Source organism: Salarias fasciatus, chromosome 13, assembly GCF_902148845.1.
Source record: "Salarias fasciatus chromosome 13, fSalaFa1.1, whole genome shotgun sequence".
Lineage (NCBI taxonomy): Eukaryota > Metazoa > Chordata > Actinopteri > Blenniiformes > Blenniidae > Salarias > Salarias fasciatus.
Genome location: NC_043757.1, coordinates 22,167,861 through 22,186,861, shown reverse-complemented (window position 1 = coordinate 22,186,861; position 19,001 = coordinate 22,167,861). Strand labels below are relative to the sequence as shown.

The following is a 19,001-nucleotide window of genomic DNA, read 5'->3' as shown; positions in this document are numbered from 1 at the left end:
CACTTGGGTGATTAATTTGACGCGGCTGTAAAACCGAAATGACAGACAGTACGGCGCCGTGCCCCGTGGACAAACAGGTACACAAATCCACAAGATGAGCAGAACAATTGAGTCACTCAAGGAAAAGACAGGCGGCGTTTCTTCGTCTTCAAGCTTTAGGTTGTACTTTTACAACCATCATAAGGAAGCAGGAAACAGTGTTTTCTATCCTTCATTAGCTGAATTTTTAAGACAATAACTTGGCAAGAAAAACAATAAAACAGCTCGAGTAAAACAGGAACTTACACGATTTCGGGACCAAGTTAATGTCAGGTTTTTAAATCCAAAATGATTTCATTTAAGCCCAGTTTTTCTTTCGCACCAGGCTTCATGTTAATATTAATATTAATGCAGGAGTGTCAAACACATTTCAGATCAGGGGCCACATCCAGTCCAATTTCACCCGGAGTAGGCTGGAACGGTAACACGGTGCAAAATAACCTTTAAATTTAAACTTTAATGTCTATATTTTCGCAAAAACCAGTTACTTCAGAAAATGACTACAATCGCAGCATAAAGCCAGTTTGAATAAGTTCTAGTGCAAAATACAGAGAAAGGTACAAAAAGATCTTTTCCCTATTGCTGTTGCATTGTGTGTTTTTACAAAACTCAGCTGGACAGTTTGAATTTACGGAAAAAGTTTGCTCGCATTCAGGTTTATAACTGAGTGTTCCTTTGAGTCTGCTGCTATTGAGAAATTTGTTTGAAAAAAAAAAAAAAAGGTTTTCTCTCAAATTTTCACAATTTGTTGGTGGTTTGATCTGAGCCTCTTGTGGGCCACGGGCCTTATGTTTGATACCTCTACTGTAGAGTGTAGAAACTGATAATAGCTGCTTCATTCAGCTATCTCTATTTTGACTTTGTCCCTTATGGGTGGCCGTGTTTGAGATGATGCATTCAAACTGAAGCCAGGATGTCATAAGACTGTTTTGTGAGGGGAAACTGCATTAGGATGAAATCCCCACTGTGAGGGCCAGGCCGTGAAGAAATGCACATTCCTCTGTCCCGTAGCAAAAGAGATCTGAAATCAGACTCTCTCAAAAGAAATGTCTGGTATCTTAGATTTCACGAAAAGAGTCATTTTATCAACCCTTTTAATAATTGGGCCCCCGGACACCCCTGCATTAAGCAGTGTTTTTCTTCTTCTTCTTTCACTTCTGAAGGAAATTGGACATGAGCGGTCTGCGTTAACCAAAAGAGTGAAATCACAAACTGAAACCACAACAACGTACCGAACTCGTGCCGACGTGGCGGATGCAGCAGAGGCAGCGGTGGAAGTTAATTTTCAGTGGGTTCGTCGTTACAACTGACTGCTTTTCCATACACAGCCTTTTGATCCAGCATCAATACACTTATATTGATCACAGTGTAAAGCAGGGACTCAGTGAGACCAAATGCAGGAAAATGGGAAAAACGCCTTTGCTTTCCTCTCTAGTTTTGGCTGTCAGTGGGTTAGCTGTTTCCTCTAACACAGGTAAACATCTGCTTAAATAAAATGTACCAGGTGCGGTCTTCCGTCAGTCAGCGGTAGTAATGAAGAACAGACTTTATCGTTCCTGTCCTGTTGTGCAATTCAGCTCAATAATTTGTGGATTCTTCTCGCAAAATAACGGGAACCAAGTTCCTGCAATAGAATTGATCCAAGTTTTGCTGCAGAGTTTTCAGCTCAGTTGTGGTTTTGCTATAGCATCATGAGCAAGACGGATTGGCTTCACTGTTGAACCGAGCAGGGACATTGATTTGGAGAGGGGGGAACGCGGCGCGGCCAGAGAGGGATGGCAGTGCCCCGTTTTCCCTGGCAGAGGCTCCGCCGGGCAGACCCATCACTCTCTCTCCCACTCACACACACTCAAATACACACAGTGGGCAACATTGATTTCCTGTTTGGCATTACTTTGCATTGAGTGACACCACTGAGGAGAGTGGGCCATTCTCTGGACGACGCTGCAGACAAACATTCGGCGCATTCTTGTCTTTCTCATTCTCTCTCTCTCTCTCTCCTCCCGCATACACAGCCATCACACCACCTTCACAAACATTCCCGAACACTGAAGTCCGACTGAAGCAGCTTATCTTAATCACTCCTCCCCCTCCTGCACCTTTCCCCCTGCTTCGCTCCGTCGGCACATGTCTTGGTTTCATTAAAAGAAATGGGCTTTTCTTTCTTTTATTTTTTTTGGCTCCGGAGAGCGGCGTTGACTGCGCTGCTGGTTTGGCACCGTGTTTGAGCCTTCCACCAGGTAAACACGCTTTTTATCAGCCACGTGGATCCTGACGAACGGACACAAGCCTCCACACTCCCAGGGCAATCTAAAGACGGACACTGTACTTTCAGACAGATGGCTGCAGAGATACTTATATGCACTTTGTTATAAGTTACAAAGTGTGTGTGTGTTGGTGGGGTGGGGGGGGCTGCATGGGAGTGTGAATCAATGTGTGCGCTCCCCCCCGAGTGTCTCTTTGAGTTTTTGTCAGAGTTTCCTGTACATGCGCGCCTGTGTCTGGATGTGTGTGTGTCTCTCTCCGTCTATGTAGGGTGCGTTATTGGGCGCAGTAGACCGGACACTGCCACAGGCGTACACCGAGCGGTCACGCGGCGTGACAGAGAAGAGAGCAGAGCTGCTGTCAGAAGGCCTTTTTAACACACTGCTGCTCCCCGTTCGGGGACATTTTCGGGAGCGTTTGTCTGCAAACGGGCTCCGCAAAAGGAGCGATAAACACAATTCTCCAAAACTCCCACAGAAGCGCCGCTAAAGCCCCGAAGGCTCCCTACCTGAAAATACCGCACTAATACCTTTGATGTTCCCAAGAAGACATGCAGGCGAGCGAAGAGGAGGGGAGACGGCGAGGGGGAGGAATAAAAAAATAAATAAAACGACAACAGCGCCGACATTCGTTTCACACACACGCTCACACCAGGCAGCACATGTCTAATGAATCCCTGTTAGCTGGTGTGTTTGTGTGTGTCAGAGATTAACTGACAAGTCAGTTCAACAAAGTCAGCACACGTTGGAACATTTGTCTTCACGAGATATTCAATTTTTTTTTTTTGTCCCAAACCTCACTTTTTCTAAACCTGAGTTGCTCGATTTTCTTTTCGTCAATGTCTTAATTCAGACTGATGACCCACTAATCTGCCTCCTTTACCTCTAAACCACAAGCGATCCAGCTACGAACTGAAAAATAAACTCAGCAACAGCCTCTTTTTTTTTTTTTATGGAGTTGTTTTGGTCTCAAATAGATTTTACATCTAAGATATTAAAATAACTTTCAAACATCACGTTTCCTCTCTCTTGTCATACGTTCTTGAACACATCACAGCTTTTTTTTCCCCCCCTCTTCTTTCTACAACAGCCGGAAAGCAGCCCTGAAAACACCGACGCCTCGATGTGCTGCGTGCACATGAATCAGAGTGAGTTTCCATTGTACCTGAGCACTCATAAGTGTGTGAGTGCTTTATTATACCTCATCTTTCCACTCCATTATGAAAGCTAATTCCTCACTTGCACAAGCTTTCTCCTAATTACATCTCCAGCACCAGCTTGGTGTTATTTTTTATGGGGCTATATTTCCATCATCGATGCATTCAGACAAAAGGTCCGCAGCCCCCTTTAGCTAATTTGTGCGGCGCTTGCGGATTCACTCCGGATGCAGGCAAAGTGAGCTCGACTGAAATGATGCTTGGATTTCCAGGAGCTGCTTTTGCCACTCACTACCACTCTCTTTCCTTTTTTTTTTTTTTTTTTTTAAAGAAAGACACGTGTCTGGACTCGCACATCTGCGTTAAACCCCATCTTTTTCCTCTGAAGTAGCCCTGATGTGCTTTGACAAATTTACTGATCAGTCCGAGCCACTCTTCATCCTTTTTTTTTTTCTTTTCCTTCCCACTTGTTATTTTTGCCTCTCCTTTCCTCCGGGCCTTTGATCACAAAGCAAAGGTCACAATCATGCCAACGTTATGTTTAAAATAAAATGCACCTGTGTGTCAGAGGCCACAGCTGAGTGAGAACAAGTGAACTTAGACTTCAAAATGTGACATCGGCCTGCGGGCGTCTCAAAAGAATTCATAAAGCTGGCGGGTTGGTTTTTTTTTTCAGATTGTAACTCTTTTCTTCCATCTGCAGCATTTATGTGCAAAGTCAAAAAAAAAAAAAAAAAAGAAAAAAAACACCCTTCATCTGAAAACTGACGTCACTGTGCGTTGTTGCAAAGATCCTGCTACATATTACAATTGTGATAGTTCTATATAGGCTAAATTAAAACAGTCACCACTGTCACAGACACAGGCAGTCCCTGAATGGTCTGGGAGGGGAGTGATCAGCTCAGTGTCGGCTTTTCGACACTCAAAAAGTAAAATAGTCACAATTTTTCTGGCCGGGAGGAGAAGGGGCTGAGTGGCAGAGTGAGAGTGACTCCAGTTTGATGTGTTGATGGGCAGATCTACGCTCCTCAGGGAATCTTTGGCTTGGGGAGGCATGAGCGGCTGAAAGGATTCGGGGTCTTGGCTGACCCCGTGCCTCTGAGCGTTCCCTGGTCGGGTTCCTCCGGGGCGGAGCTGTGGGACTGAGGATCCCTGCAAGGCTGTGATAGTCTGCGAGGCTGAAGCAGTGAAGTACGACACAGACTTGGAGACTGCACCTGGGGCCCCGGATTAAAGCAGGGGAGGCCTCTGGACGGGGGCGGCAGCTGCTCGCTCTGGTTAGCCAGAGGCCGGAAGAGACACCCGGGCTTCAGAGAGGCGAAGCCACCAGTGCCCCCTGGCTTGAGAGCGGGGAGGGACACGCGCTTGTGAAGGCGGGGAGGCAGCAGCGCGCGAGGGCAGGTCGTACCGGCTGATCCGGGAGTGATGGAGCCGCGCGGCGTCTGGGCTCTCTGCTCATGCTGCGCCGCAGGCTGAGCCGCTGACGCCGGACCCTCTCTGGCAGTTATCCCCCGTGGAGCCCCGGGATCCAGACAGTGCAGGTTGCTGCGTGGGGGATGACTCAGCTCGTCAGGACTTGCCGGCCCAGACGCGTCCGCCACCAGAGCTTCAGGAGGACGGTCAGCTTCTGAATGAGCTGCTTCCCCTGATCCGCTTCTTGTGGGGTTACTGGGGCCCGCGGTGCGGGGAGTTCTTACTAGTCTTTCCTTGTGGAGGTGCTCGCTGAGACAAGGGTTGAAAGGCTGTAGTATTCGAGGCTGCAGGAAAAAAAGAAAAACATATCAATCATTACACACTGGAAGTGTCAGAAGCAACAGCTTAATGTTTCAAAATTACTGCTCTTGTTTCTTTATAACCATGTATTTTGATTATTTTCCACTTTTCTAAAAAATCCTAATTTTCATTGACTTGATTTCTTCCCTTTTTCACATCACAGCCTGTTTACCCTGCCAGTCACTGAAGTATTCTCAGGACAGGAGAGACGAAGGCACAGAAGAAGCCCTGATTCAGCACTCAAAAAAAAAAAAAAAACACAAGCGGCGCACAATAACCTTGCCACGCGAGCGTCTGAAATCCACTGAAGTCTTTGAATCATTTTGCGATCGCTGCGGCAGCGAGGCTTCAAAACATTCGAACTGAAGGCTACAATGCCTGCTGCATGTGTGGGAACGTGCTGAGCCGCTGAACCGCATGAAAGCAGGACCCACTGATGTCCTCCACTCGGGGACGCGCGGTTTATAGGCGACACCTGAATAGCACGGCAATCTTTTACAGAACTGCATCTATTGCTGTGAAGCTTATCGTGACTACTATTTCACATGTTGGACAAAAAAAAAACTATTTATCCTGCAGCAACAGAACTCAACAGCAACTCTTCTGATTTTGAGGAGTCACTGCTTGCTTCAACACTCCTGCAGGGAACAAGTGTTGGAGACATAGCTTCCTTTTCCTTGTTTTGTCTTTTTTAGTGTAGCTAAAAAAACAAACAGATCGCAGAGTTCATTCTGAGTGACTCAAGCACGATTTGAAGAAATGCAGATAGTCCTGCTCTTACAGGAGAATGCAAAGAGCCAGAAGATCATTTTAACCCATTTACAACAAGCTTTTTCAGATAAGCAGCCGATTACAAGACCAGAGAGACAGTGATTACATTTATCAAACCGGCAGCAGCAGCAAGAGCCGAGTTGCTCACATCGGGAAAGTCAATATTCTGCTCCTGCAATATGAATATCACACCCAGTGTGCGAGGACATTTTAAAAACAGCTTACGATGACAACATCTCCACAAACGGCTCACTGAGATTTCCACACAACAGCTGTTTGCTTACTGGCTCCGTTAGTCTGTACAGAAAGTCAGAAAGCTGGTCTCTAAAGATCCCTGACCTCTGATAAAGGGCCTGCAGGATCTGATTTCATCCTTTACCACCTAAGCCCGCTAAAAACTCTGAATTGGGTTTGGGCCGTGCTGAGTGGGAAGTGAAGGGATCTCAGAGGACGTGAATATATAGCCGTGCCGGCCGGGCTGTGGTGTCTGCTTTCACCATCACTCATTTATCTTGTGAGTGTCAGTGGATGTCCGGGGCCACAGCTCCATCTCCTGGTCCCACATCAAAGTGCATCCGCCACACTGTTATAAAATCCTTCATCCACCTCTGTATTATTACATTTTCTTTGCACTGTCTCAAAATTTGTCGCAAAAAATCAAATAAATTGTTCCACACCAAAAAAAAAAAAAAAAAAAAAAAAACGTGGAACGTATTTTAAATTACATTTGTGATTTCAGGCCAAAACATCAGAAATCTTCAGTTGCGAGGCTGGTAATTAGCAGATATATTAATAGCTGCCCCAGCTGGGAGAAGGCAGTCAGTGATCGTGACATGTCGGATCTATAAGGGCCACAGCAGGCAATTATTTGCATCTGCAACAGGCACTAATAATTAGCAGTGATCATTCTGAGTTCTTCTTAGCGCTGTCAAGAATTAAATATCCCAGCCACTAATGATAGCTGTCGTTTTAGCAGAGAATCAACAGTCTAACCTAAGAAACGAGCCAATTTGTGACACCTGGAAGACGTCACGGCCCAATGTAATTAATCTCGTCTCCTGTTCTCTCGCCGTGAGAAATGGTTTGTAATTAGAAAAGCAACATGCCAGGATGTGAATGGATGGATTGAAAGGATGTAAATAATCTCCATTTAGTTTGCTGGGAGTCTTTGATTGCAGCACCAATGCAGACCCGATTGTCAAAAACAGTGGCGTGCATTTCCAAAGAGTGAACTTCATGTCACTGAAGGTGCTGGATCTGGTCCAAATGTGAGCTGTGAGAAGACTGAGAAAATGTGAGATTACTTCCATTCGTCCTGCACCTGCAGCGGTAAACTGATCTGATTGGCTGCATGGAAGGAGGGCGATCGCTCAGGACAGCACTAATATCCATTCAGGGGCAAAAACACACAGTGAGTCTGACATGTTACAACCTTTTGCTAACAAAAAAACCCCACAATCTCTCAAAGTGAACCCCTAAAACAGTAAAGCACCTGTTGATTCAATAAAATACTGAAAAACAAATTCACACAGGATTTACCAAAGCATGCAGTTGTATAAGAAATGAAATAAAAAAAAACTTAATTGAGGCACACAGAAAACAAATGACATTACGCAACTCAAAAAAAAATAATAAGAAGCAAGAAAAAGATTAAATCAACAGAAATGAAATATAAAATGGAATCACTGTGATCACAATATGAAGAGTGTAACAAAGTTCAAATGAGTAACACAACGGGTTAAAATCCAAAATCCATTGGATGTCATGCAGACGTGGAAGAGGGCGAGCATGCCGGCGTCATGCCACATGCCGCCAGACCACAGGCTGAGGTCTGAGCGGGCAGCATGTGCATCTCATGTTAAAGAAAAGGGTTACTGTACCACGCCGTGTCAGTGAAGTACTGCACAAGGTGTTCCACTCCTTGCCATTGGTTATTATGCGAGAGAAGGCAGAGGCAGAGGTGAGACAATGTGGGAGATTCATTTTCAGATTTTCCAGAGACAGCTTACAGGACAGAGCGAGACGCACGGGGGAGAGAGAGTGAGAGAACAAGAGCGCTGCAGACATGTAAGACGGGCGCTTCCTGGGCTTCATACATTATGAATGCAGACTTCAGATGAAGCTCATGCTTGGAGGAAAAGGTCAAACATTAGCTCCACAAACAACCCAATTTAATGAAAAATATAATGGCTGCAACTCCATTCATTTGGGCATCATGTCTATTTTCTACCCATAAGACTTTCATTACGAGCAAGAACTGTTTTTCTGGCTTATTTACAGCCGGGGCTCCCGGTGGGGGGTCAGAGCATTACAGGTTTGTCCTGTGGAACACACACACACTTGTTTTTCTTCCAATCAATGTTTTTCGTCTTATCAGAATATGAAAGCATTATTTTTGCTGGTTTAAGAGTCATTGCCACTTTGGTCCGGCTCTATTTTTCCTCTTGTCTTCTTCACAGCGCAGACTTTCTTTTGATACTGGGTGTTTTTGTTAATTAACCACATTGCAATTTGCTGCGAGGAGGAAACGCACTTTGACACTTCCGAGTGTTGTGCTGCACATTTGTGTCAAAAAAGTACAAAAAACATTGGATTTTAAAATAACTTGAAATATACCTATAAAAGGACCACATTTTATCACCTTGAGCCTTGACACGAACCCGAGCCCCACTGGGACAGATCAGAGGAGCACAGCATGCTCTCCCTTCTTTGTTTGGGATTTGTTTTGTGCTCCTCACTCTATCATATGTGCTTTTTCTGTCTATTTACCCACTGTCACTCTTTTCACCTGCCTGGCACCATGTCTCACGGCATTATACAAGAAGCGAGGCTGTGGTGACTGTTTTGTCACTGCGTCGACAATTCCTGTCTTTTTTTATTTAAGTCAAACTTTTCACTTATTAAAGCAAAGCCGGTGCAATACTTGTTTCACTTCTTACAACAGACTACATACTTGATCAGACAGAAAGGATATTTCGTCATTTGGGCATTAAAAATCAAATACTATCCAAATGTCAGTTAAGAGTATGACAAGAACACTTTGAAAAAATAAAATCTGCCAAACCCTGACTGAAAATACATAGGTGATAACAGAACTGAAACCCAAGATGGGCAAAATGAAAATGAACACTACTGCTGAAAGACAAGCAGTCAGATTATATTTACTTGTAAAAACAAAGAAGCAAACTAGTTTGCATGTTCGCAATCTTGTTCCAAATTAATCAGAGTCGACGTAGACCACAAATCACCCAGGTAGAGAGCACTCTTACTCATTGCAACTAAGATGTTCCATGATTAATGGCTTTGTTTAGAGACAAACTGCTCTGGCTATTTACAAACCTCTGAATATGCTGTTATGGAAAGATAGAGAGGGGAAAAAAAATAAATAAAAGCTGCAGAGGGTGTTAGTGACTCACTCTGTCTGCGCTGGGGCATGCTGGTACGGGTCAAGCCCTGGTGCTGTGCCTGCCACGGGGACAGCAGAGGGGTGGGCAGCACACCCTACGCAGAGAAAAACACAAAGGACAAAAGGCATGACATACCAGAACACACGCGCGCACACACTTAGACACACAGTTAACGAGTATGGATCGTTCAATTAACACAACACTGACAAGCGCACACACACCAGCACAAACACACGCCGATGCACCATACTCATGTTAAATGCATTATTAATGGGACTTGAATGCAAAAAACAAACAAAAAAAAGCTTTAGCATTAATAGAAAGACTTCAGCCTGTTGACAAAATGTGATTCAACTGAACCAGCATGACGTGTATCTACTGAAGCTAAATGACAATGAAGCTGAATCAAATATTTACTCCCAGCATCAACATTATTTGGGTTTCAGGTTCAACTCGCATGAGACGTCACTGAAATGCTGATTTTCCACTAAAAAAAGACATGAAACATCATCTGTCTGTTTATGACTGCAGGATTCAGATATTCTTTCAGCTACGCTTGATCTGGTGAATTGTATTTCTAATAATCAGTGATCAATGGATCAGTGGAGATTTTAGCAGTAGCACCCCAAAAACATAAAATCTTATCTCCTGATTGCAATCATTATTCAGTGGACGTTCACTACCGAGATGCGCCTGGTGATCTTCACGTTGTTCTTCCTGGCTCCAGTCTGAACAAATCAATTTTGCCTCCGACTGTATGATTGTTTAGTTCTGTTAACAACCACAAATTGGACAACATTTCCTTGCCAACTTCGTCACGCTGCTTCCTGAAAATGCTGCTGCAATTCTGCGCACCAACCTGAAAGAATACCAGCCGTCCATTGTTTACGCCACAGTGATCTGTGGGTTAAACAACCCTGGGATCTTTTGTCTCCCGCTGGGAGAAGCGAAGTGAAGGGGCAATGCGGTCATCGTGTGTGGGAGACCGACAGATTGAAACTGTATCAAAACCTGCTCCTCGCGTAGCCAAGAGGAGAGCTACCTCTCAAATATGTCTCTGTTACTGGGGAAAAAAAAAAAAAAAAAAAAAAAAAAACCCGCCACATCCGTCAAAGAGGGACGTGAAATGGAGAGAGTAAGAGAGAAGGAGGGAGACTGATGGCAAGAAGGCGGAGGCTGCTGCACGTTCTTCGCAGGTCCGGCCCGGACTATTTCCCAGGCCTCCTACTGCGACCGCTGAAAGGGGGAGGAATGAGCTTCCCTGATCTACCCCGGCCCGTGTTCTTCCCTGAGCACCAGCAACCGCGACGGCAGGAGGCCTCGGCCCAAGTCTCCCGTCGAGGCTTCATTTGCAGACTGGAAAAACCTTGGGCGATGACAACGAGGATGTACGTTGGAGGGCTCTCCGACGGTCCTGACAGCATCCGGCAGCTTTATTAGAACGCCGCCGCAGCTCAGCCTGTCAGGTTTTATTTTAGAAACATTTTTCTTTCACTGTTAAGGCTCTCCAATGAAGGGCTGACATATCTTCACAAGGGCAGTGAGACTCAAGCTGAGGAAAAAAAATGTTTTATTTTCTATATTCTATTCATCAATTTCATCAAAACTTGTTTTATTTCTCACAAACCAGAGGCCAATGAGTTGGAGAACAATAGTTCAAGTTTAATCCCTTCCATCAAACACAACTGTCACTAAAAAGCCAGTAAAACTTCTCTCCCTTTTTTTTCCCCTGCACTTTCTGTTCGGCCAAGCATTTACGGTGGCGCTGAACTATGACACCTTCACTGGAGGAGATCGTCTCAAAAGCAAAGGTGTTATTCACCGATTTCCTCGCACATCGCGTTGAAGGAAAAACACTGATATCAGGTCAAAACAACACATATTAGTGTCGTACCACACGTTAACCAAGGGGAACAAAACGTGACAAATCACTAGATAACAATGTGCAAAAGGTTTAAAGATGTGTTTTTAACCTAGTTTCATTGTGATGATTGTTTTCATGTACATGTAGAACAAAAGAAAAACTATTGTAGTTGAAAATCTAAAAGTAAATGTAAGATATGGTGAATAAGGGCTCGAAAGATTAATGCAATTGTATTGTTCCATTCATTTTACTGAGAATACACAGAGAACTGAAGGGACGGAGCAGTCACAGATCATTCTGTGACAATAGTGTCTATCCAAAACAGAAATAACTTCCATATCAACACTGGTGATGGCAGTCTTTTCACTAGAGGCCCATCTCGCTCTGAAACGTACTCCCAGGATTTGTTAATCTACTTCTTCAGTGTGGAGTCCCGAAAGCAGATGGTGGAACTTGGCAAAGTAGGACAAGCATTTAAAAGTCAAGTAAAAGTTATTCTTTGTGATCCAACAACCCTTTCATTAAATAACAACAGCGTTTAGAAGACATTGTGACGCTCATGAAACGCCTTCAGTCCCCTCCGATCCCATAATCCACTGCAAAGAGCCCCGCGGAGCCGGCTCCCGCTAATACCTCAGGTCTGACCACTATGTCTCACATCACTGCCTCTGGCAATTAAATCCTCACCTGTCCAAGATTACTCCGCCACACGGGTGTGTAGCAGCGAGTGTGCATTTGCGGTGTGGTGTGTCTGTGATGGACGGGAGCGGATGGAGGCGGAGAGATAACGTCGGGATCTGCGAGGGGAAAACTTTCAACCTCCAGCTTGAACGCTGATCACTAACCCGCTCCTCTGTCTTCTGTCTTTCAGTGACGGCAAATTGATCTAATTACAACCGGGGTGGCAGAGTCCAGAGCGGTACTGATGTCAAGGAATGATTGACAGACAGAAAATGACGAGTGTAAAGGTGTAAAAAAAAAAAAAAAAAAAAAAAAATCAGTGAAGCAGGACGGAAAGACTGAGGGTAACAGAGAGAGCAGGGATGATAAAAAGCACATAAAAGGAGGTGTGAGAAAAGAGAACGGTAAAGAGAGAGGGAGTAGGAGGATAGCTGCAATTATCCTCTCTGTCTTCCACTGATGAAACACGGCCTATTGTGTTGCCATTGTTCCACTGCTGCTGTTCATCTGCACGTTTGTTTATCTGGGTTATTAACAAGGTCGGCTCCCCGGTCCTCAGTCGGCTGAACTCATTGTTCAGTCACACCGAGCGTGCCCGGCACTTGAGCATAGGAGATGCATGTGGCTCATCCCACTCACACACACACACACACACACACACACACACACACACACACACACACATAAATAAGCTTGGACAATCGGGGTCTCTCCGTCGCACGCATACAAAACAAAAACCGCAAACAGACAAACACAAAGCTCCGCGGCTCTCAATTGTGCTACATACATCTGAAATGACTAAACTCATACTGCTCGTGTTTTATTTGCTACAACAGGAAAGAGGAGGCAGAGAAAACAGCGCCGCTGCCGCGATTGCTCCGGGGGAGCTTTTCGCGGCGATTATTTCCCTACAAGTGACATTTAGGGAGTTTTTTTTAATGTCACACTACATGTGCGTCTTGCTGCGAGAAACATGTCCAATACTTTGTACGATGACAAACACAAACTGGCCTCACAATGCAAGATGATTTTTTTTTCCCCCTCAGCATGCTTTTGTACAAAATTGGATTGGAAGCAGATTAAAATGAGACACCGCAGGAACGTGTGCCTGAAGCAGTTGGTTGGAAAACGTAGCCAAAGACTTCCTACAGACTGCGGAGAAGTTGGGAGATGGGCTAAAGCTGCCTTTAGAGCAACAAACCCACGTTTTGGTTCATTTGAACCAAATAAAGTAGAATATATTCATGCATAATAAGCTGTAAATAAAACAGTAGAAGTTTCAGATAATCATATCCACAGGTCACACTGGTTAAACTGAAGACCATGTTCACCATGTTGGCAGGAACTTGCAAGGGACTCCCGATCTCCCAGCATCAGGGGGGCACATTTTACCCATCGAGACGCCGATAAGCTAACATTAAAGTATTAACACTATTATAACTTGTGGCTTTTGACATCAAAATTAATCCCGGCTGCTCCGTTCAGCCGAGTTTTCAGAAACACCATCAGAGGGTGAGAGCTACTCCGCAGCAGCACTTTAAATGTCAGAGGAAGAGAAAATCAACAGAAAAGGGCATTTCAGAGAGCAAAAATGAAGAGAGAAAAAAAAACAACAACAAGCAAAAAGGATGACACTGGATTATGAATTTGCGAGTGTGTATGTGTGTGTTAGAGAAGGACTGCTCAACAGTCTGGATGAATGTGTGACTGGGGAAAAACAAAACAATATGCACAGAATACGGTAAGTACTTTCTTTTTTTTTTTTTTTTTAAAAAAAGACCATTCGTAATAAACTCAAGCTTTACAGAAGGTGTAAGATCAGTACTAAACTAAACACCACAGTTTTAATACTAAACACAAACTATTAAAGACAGAAACAAACACCTTTTTGTCCTCTCTTATTTGAACACTGATTTCTTTTCTTTTTGCTACTCGAAAACTGCAAAAAGTTAACTGTCTGCTAACCTCCAAAAGCGACTGCACGCCCCACACAATAAATCATCCAAATAAAATCGGTTTATCGCAACAAAAGCTAAAAGGTGGGGAAGGAGGTGCAGGAAATATTCTCTGCTTCTGCAACGACACTGGAATGTAGACTAAAGAACGACACAGCGGAGAACAGAAGAGCGAAAGAAGTGAAGAACACAGACAGTAAAAAACAAAACAAAACAAAACAAAACAAAAAAAAACAAAAAACAAAAAAACAGCCCGACTGTGTTTTTGTGGTTGAGTGCGCCATTATGCATCAGGTGCTACAGGTCACAGATAGATGTTCCCACTATGGAGATGATTCCCATCGAGTACAGCCAGCCCTGCTTTGATGGTTGCCATAGAAACTGTTAAACCATATGCTGTTGTGGAGAGCAGGGGGCTTGCAGCAGATTGTCGGCTTGCTTATTTTGTTCTTTGTTTTGTTTTTCTTTTTTTTGTGTGTGTTTTTTACTTGTAGCTTGTGTACGACATAAAAAAAATAGATCCATCTACAGTGGATAGGATGATATTGACAAAGCCATTTTTTTTTTGTATAAGACCAACGTTCAGCCCTCTTTTCTCTGTGCTTATGCTTCTTATGTCTACCTCTGTGGCTGGAAAAGTGTGTCACCCTTTTAGCTCAGAGCAGGTCAATTATGAGAGTGTTTACTAGGCACCCTGCCTGTGGCACTGCTGATATTGAATCGATACTTGGCTGCCACGCTGCGCGCTACCGTGGCATGATACTGAAGACATCGAGCACGTATCTATCCATCTCATATCTCTCTCACTACCGGTGCAATTCCTCTCTTTTATAAATCCCTCTCTCCCACACTCCAAAATTAACCACAGCCTGCTCACCGAGGTCTGGATATGAGGAGAGGAGGGCGGTGTGACGAGCACACAAACAACCTAATATACCGCGGTCCATGGGAAGGACATGGTGCAGTCATTCATCCTCGTGGGTTGTCTCCAAGATATGAAAATCGCTCGACTCACATCTTTTTGTGATCTGATATTTGAATGAAAAAAAAAAACAAAACCTTTAATCCTGACAACTCAGCACTGCTCCTAGTCGTCCACACATCATCATCGTCATCGATTCTCCCTGTTCAATATTTGTGCGCAATCCCTATTTTTAACCTTCATGCAACATAACTGTTCACACCTGCATCTATTTCTTCAGCACCCCCATGTGATTGTCCTCTGTGCTGCTGTGACACTGCAATTTCCCACTTGTGTGACTAATAAAGGTTTATCTTATCTTAAACCACCGCTGTGTGTTTATGATGCACATAGGAGAGGTCATTGACGGTCACTGGTTAAATTGTTCTTCTTTTTCATTTGAAGTGACAAATTAAAGACAACGTGTGAACTTACGGCGTGGTTGGGCGGTCTCCAGTACGTCTGAGTGGCCTTGTCGTGATGGTGCAGTGTCCGTTTGTCCATCTGCCTGTCACTGTGTCGCATTGAGGAGGGCGCCCTCTGGTGGTGGCACTGGCATCTCACTGGCTTTCCTTGGGCAGGCTGCAGGGACAAGAACAGAAAAGGAAACGTAAGGGAGAAAGAAGAGGGGAAAAATATCACTGAATGTTGGTTTTCACCTTTGTACTTTTTGGAAAAAAAAAAAAAACTTTCTGAGAGGGACATAAAGCAGGATGTTCTGAAAAACAAAGGTAAACAAAGGATTTCCTACAACAAGAACTAAAAAACTGAAAGTGGAAAGAATGTGCATCAATAAGAGAACTCAACTCAATCAGTTAAATTCAGAGCTACAACTTGTGGAGCTTCGATATTTGCTGGACGTTTTCCCACACTGAGCAATGACTCAGTGCCTTGAAGGTAGGTTAAATCAAACCAGGGTTGGAAATGACTAGTACTACCTTCACATCAAAAATGCAACAAATTGAACCGGCTGACATTTACCTTAGGCACATGTTCATCCGATAGTACTTCCTTTTTCCATCAGTCAAAATGTTCTGACAAACCACTCTGACTGACCTTTTTATAAACCCAAACGATTAGCTCAATCCATTATTGGAACAGAATGTCAAAGCCGCTAATTATGTGCAGTGAATCATTTTGTAAGTCAGAACTCAGCGTGACGTCTCACACTTTCCACTCGTACATGTGAATAGAGAGCAGAGTCTCTCCTGCCTGTTTGCAGGGGAACAGACGGAACTTGAGGGGTTTTGGTGAAACTTCAATGCAGCTCAAACACAAGACTGGTGCATAATCAGGAGAAGTCTGCCTCCGCCTCGGCGAAGGCAGCATCTGAAGCTGCATTCTGTCAAGGAGGACTCAGAAATCAGTCTTCTATCTTTGATAGCTCCACGTTTCTCTCTCCCATTGTTGCATTTTTCTCTCTTTTAAACTCTGTAAACACACACATACACACACACACACACACACACACACACACACGTTTCACACTGCAATACACTTTCTCCCTGCTGCACACAGCTCCTCCACTGTTTTCTCATTACTCCATTATGTTCGGTTCAGTCTACTGTCGCCCACTTGTGTCTCTCAGCAGTTTCTCTGTAACACTTTGCCTTTTGTCTGCTTACCTGATTCCTCATCAACTTTAATCCCATCTATTAATCCAGTCGCCTCTGACTGTCTAATTCTTGATATAATACAAACCCAATGGCCGGCAGTCTCTACGGACTCAGAACCAATTTCATCTGATTGCTTTGTGTGCTTGTTTTTAGCTTGATTGTTCTTTCAGGCACTGCCAGGATGTCAAAGTGAGAGACGTATTTTATATTCCCCAAACCTCTACAGTGCAGAGTCACAGAAATATCCCAAATGCTCCAATATTGTAAGACCCTCCAGAAAAGTAATCAGACTGGCTCTCTTAAATGCAATAAAGTCAATAACCTGATAACTTTTCATTAATGTAATGAAACAGGGTGTCTCCTCAATGAATGATTACGATTACAATGTACGCCACTATACCTGTTACTGATTAGAAAAACTCACAAAAACTAAATAAATCTTTTATTTTCAAGAAATTCAGGAGAGGATTGTTTGTTTTTTTAAATTAACATAATTCAAAAACTTATGAAATTGGCTAAATCTTACTGTGATATCTGCTCAAATATTTTGCTGTACTATTGCCAAGTTAGTAAAGTACTGGTTTAATGATTTAAATGGGCCAAAATCAGTATATTACCGGTAGTTATTATTAGTATTATTATGGCCATTAATGCACTATTGGTTGCTGCACTCTATTATTTTCCTGTGACTTCCCAGGCGATGCAGCCATGAAAGCTCACCACAGATGTGTAAACATGCTGCTACTAGTTCTCTTCGGGTGCTGAGGGTGTAACAACATTGTGCTGACTGAAGAACCCGCTGTGCTAATTCTAATTGGATGGATGGTGCGTGGCAGTGAGGCTGGCGGACAGGCCCCGCTTTGACATTTTGGTATTTCTCGACATGGCCGGGATTTGAATAATGTTACTCTGGCATATGGTTGTTCGGCTAACAAGGAAGCTCAGTCAATACACTAATGAATGTTAGGAGGGAAGATGGAGCCAGCTGAAGGCAAACAAAATGGAAGTTGTTGGAAGGCAGAAGTAGCACGTTGGGAGTGTATGTAGGAGTCGAGAAGCATGCCCGGCAGAAACTGAACTCCCACATACAATGAAGCGCATTACAGCGTTTCTTCTCCGACCACTGGTGGACTGAGCGGCAGGCTGTGTTTCTACCAATACCCTCTCACACTGTGTGCTGCTATCAATCCATCTTTGTATTTCCACCGTGTCCGTTAGCAAAATCTGATAATGCTGGAAGTGGTGTAAATAAAAGATAATGAAAGGCAGTCACAGCGCCTGGAGAAGCTCAACTATCTTGGATCTATGAAGAGCGCTGGAGTCAAGGAGGTAACCGTATCTGACGAGAAGCTACATGCCAGGAAAGCAACATGAAAGCAATAAGAGGCCTGAACAGTGGGGCTGTTAGAGCTCGGTTTGTACACGCTCAAAGAACACCCCCCCCCCCCCCCCCCCCCCCCCCCCCCCAGATCTTATAATGCCTGACAGAAGATGGGCCTCAGTTGATATTCCTCATCTGGCACTGACATTCACAGGGTATGAGCCCTGATCAACTGCTGAGAGTCTGAGGAGGCACCGTAAAGCATGTCTGTCTGCCCGTTGTGGAAGAGCTGCCTTTCTTTTAATGAAATGGCGAGGAGTCGTTCTAATTGTAATTCAAAAAGCACTTTTGTGAAAACCTGCTTTCTTCAGATTAAGCAGCTTCGAGGAAGCCTCTCTGTCAACGGCAGCGTTTCTGCCAATAGCATCGAGCGGTGTTAATTTGACACCAGCCTCTTAGTGCTTTGCTGAAATGCCTAAAAGGCATTTTGCCACATAAATAAATTCCATCGCTGAAGCTGGAACACATTAAAGTATTTACCTCAACCTGCAGTTAACCCCAGTATTTGGTAATACGTGGGAAAGAAAAGATCAAAAAAGCAAGATTTTCTCTGACAAAATCAGGAGTTAATGGCCAGACGATAAAGTATTCCCCACCTTGAATAATTCATATGATAAATATACCCTCCTCATGTATTATGCAATCCAGTTATTAAACATTTCACTTGTATCAATGCCGTTTGCACCAACACACCGTCTGCTCCCTCTGATGCTGCTGCTGTAGCTGTTGACACTGAATCGTGAGCTGAGCAATTGTCTTGTCTCGACTCCTCAGCTCCTCTCGGAGCACCTGGACCTCTTTAATCAGTGCATCCACCTGAAAACACACACACACACACACACATATATACAGCGTGGAGTCAGTCAGACGCTACCTCGAGAAGCTGGAGGAAAACCAACCTTTATATATGGTGTATACACAGTGTATCCACTCAGTCAGCGCTGTAAATCCAAGGTAACGCAGTTTTTACCTGTGAAGCAGTGGTACTCTCTTCAATCTCCTCAGGAACATCTGCTGGAGACTCGGTATCCTCAAGCTACAGTCGAAGAAAACACACACGCAGGAGGCAACACACACACGCACACACACACACACACACACACACACACACACACACACACACACAGAGCTG

At 44.2% G+C, this 19,001-nt stretch overlaps 1 protein-coding gene across 3 annotated transcripts in view; it reads right to left on the bottom strand.

Annotated features, from left to right (window-relative positions):
- Positions 1-2,155: 2,155 nt before the first annotated feature.
- ccser2a (coiled-coil serine-rich protein 2a) overlaps positions 2,156-19,001 on the bottom strand; it is a 48,268-nt gene continuing 31,422 nt past the window's right edge. For 2 of the 3 annotated variants that reach the window (XM_030106059.1, XM_030106060.1), the window contains exons 7-10: positions 18,840-18,905; positions 18,563-18,685; positions 15,308-15,454; positions 2,156-5,217 (exon numbers count right to left, since the gene is read on the bottom strand). In XM_030106059.1, coding sequence (XP_029961919.1) covers positions 4,489-5,217; positions 15,308-15,454; positions 18,563-18,685; positions 18,840-18,905 — 1,065 coding nt within the window. In that variant the 3' untranslated portion in view covers positions 2,156-4,488. Of the gene's footprint in view, positions 5,218-9,420; positions 9,506-15,307; positions 15,455-18,562; positions 18,686-18,839; positions 18,906-19,001 lie in introns of all 3 variants that reach the window. The other variant, XM_030106061.1, reaches the window with a different exon arrangement.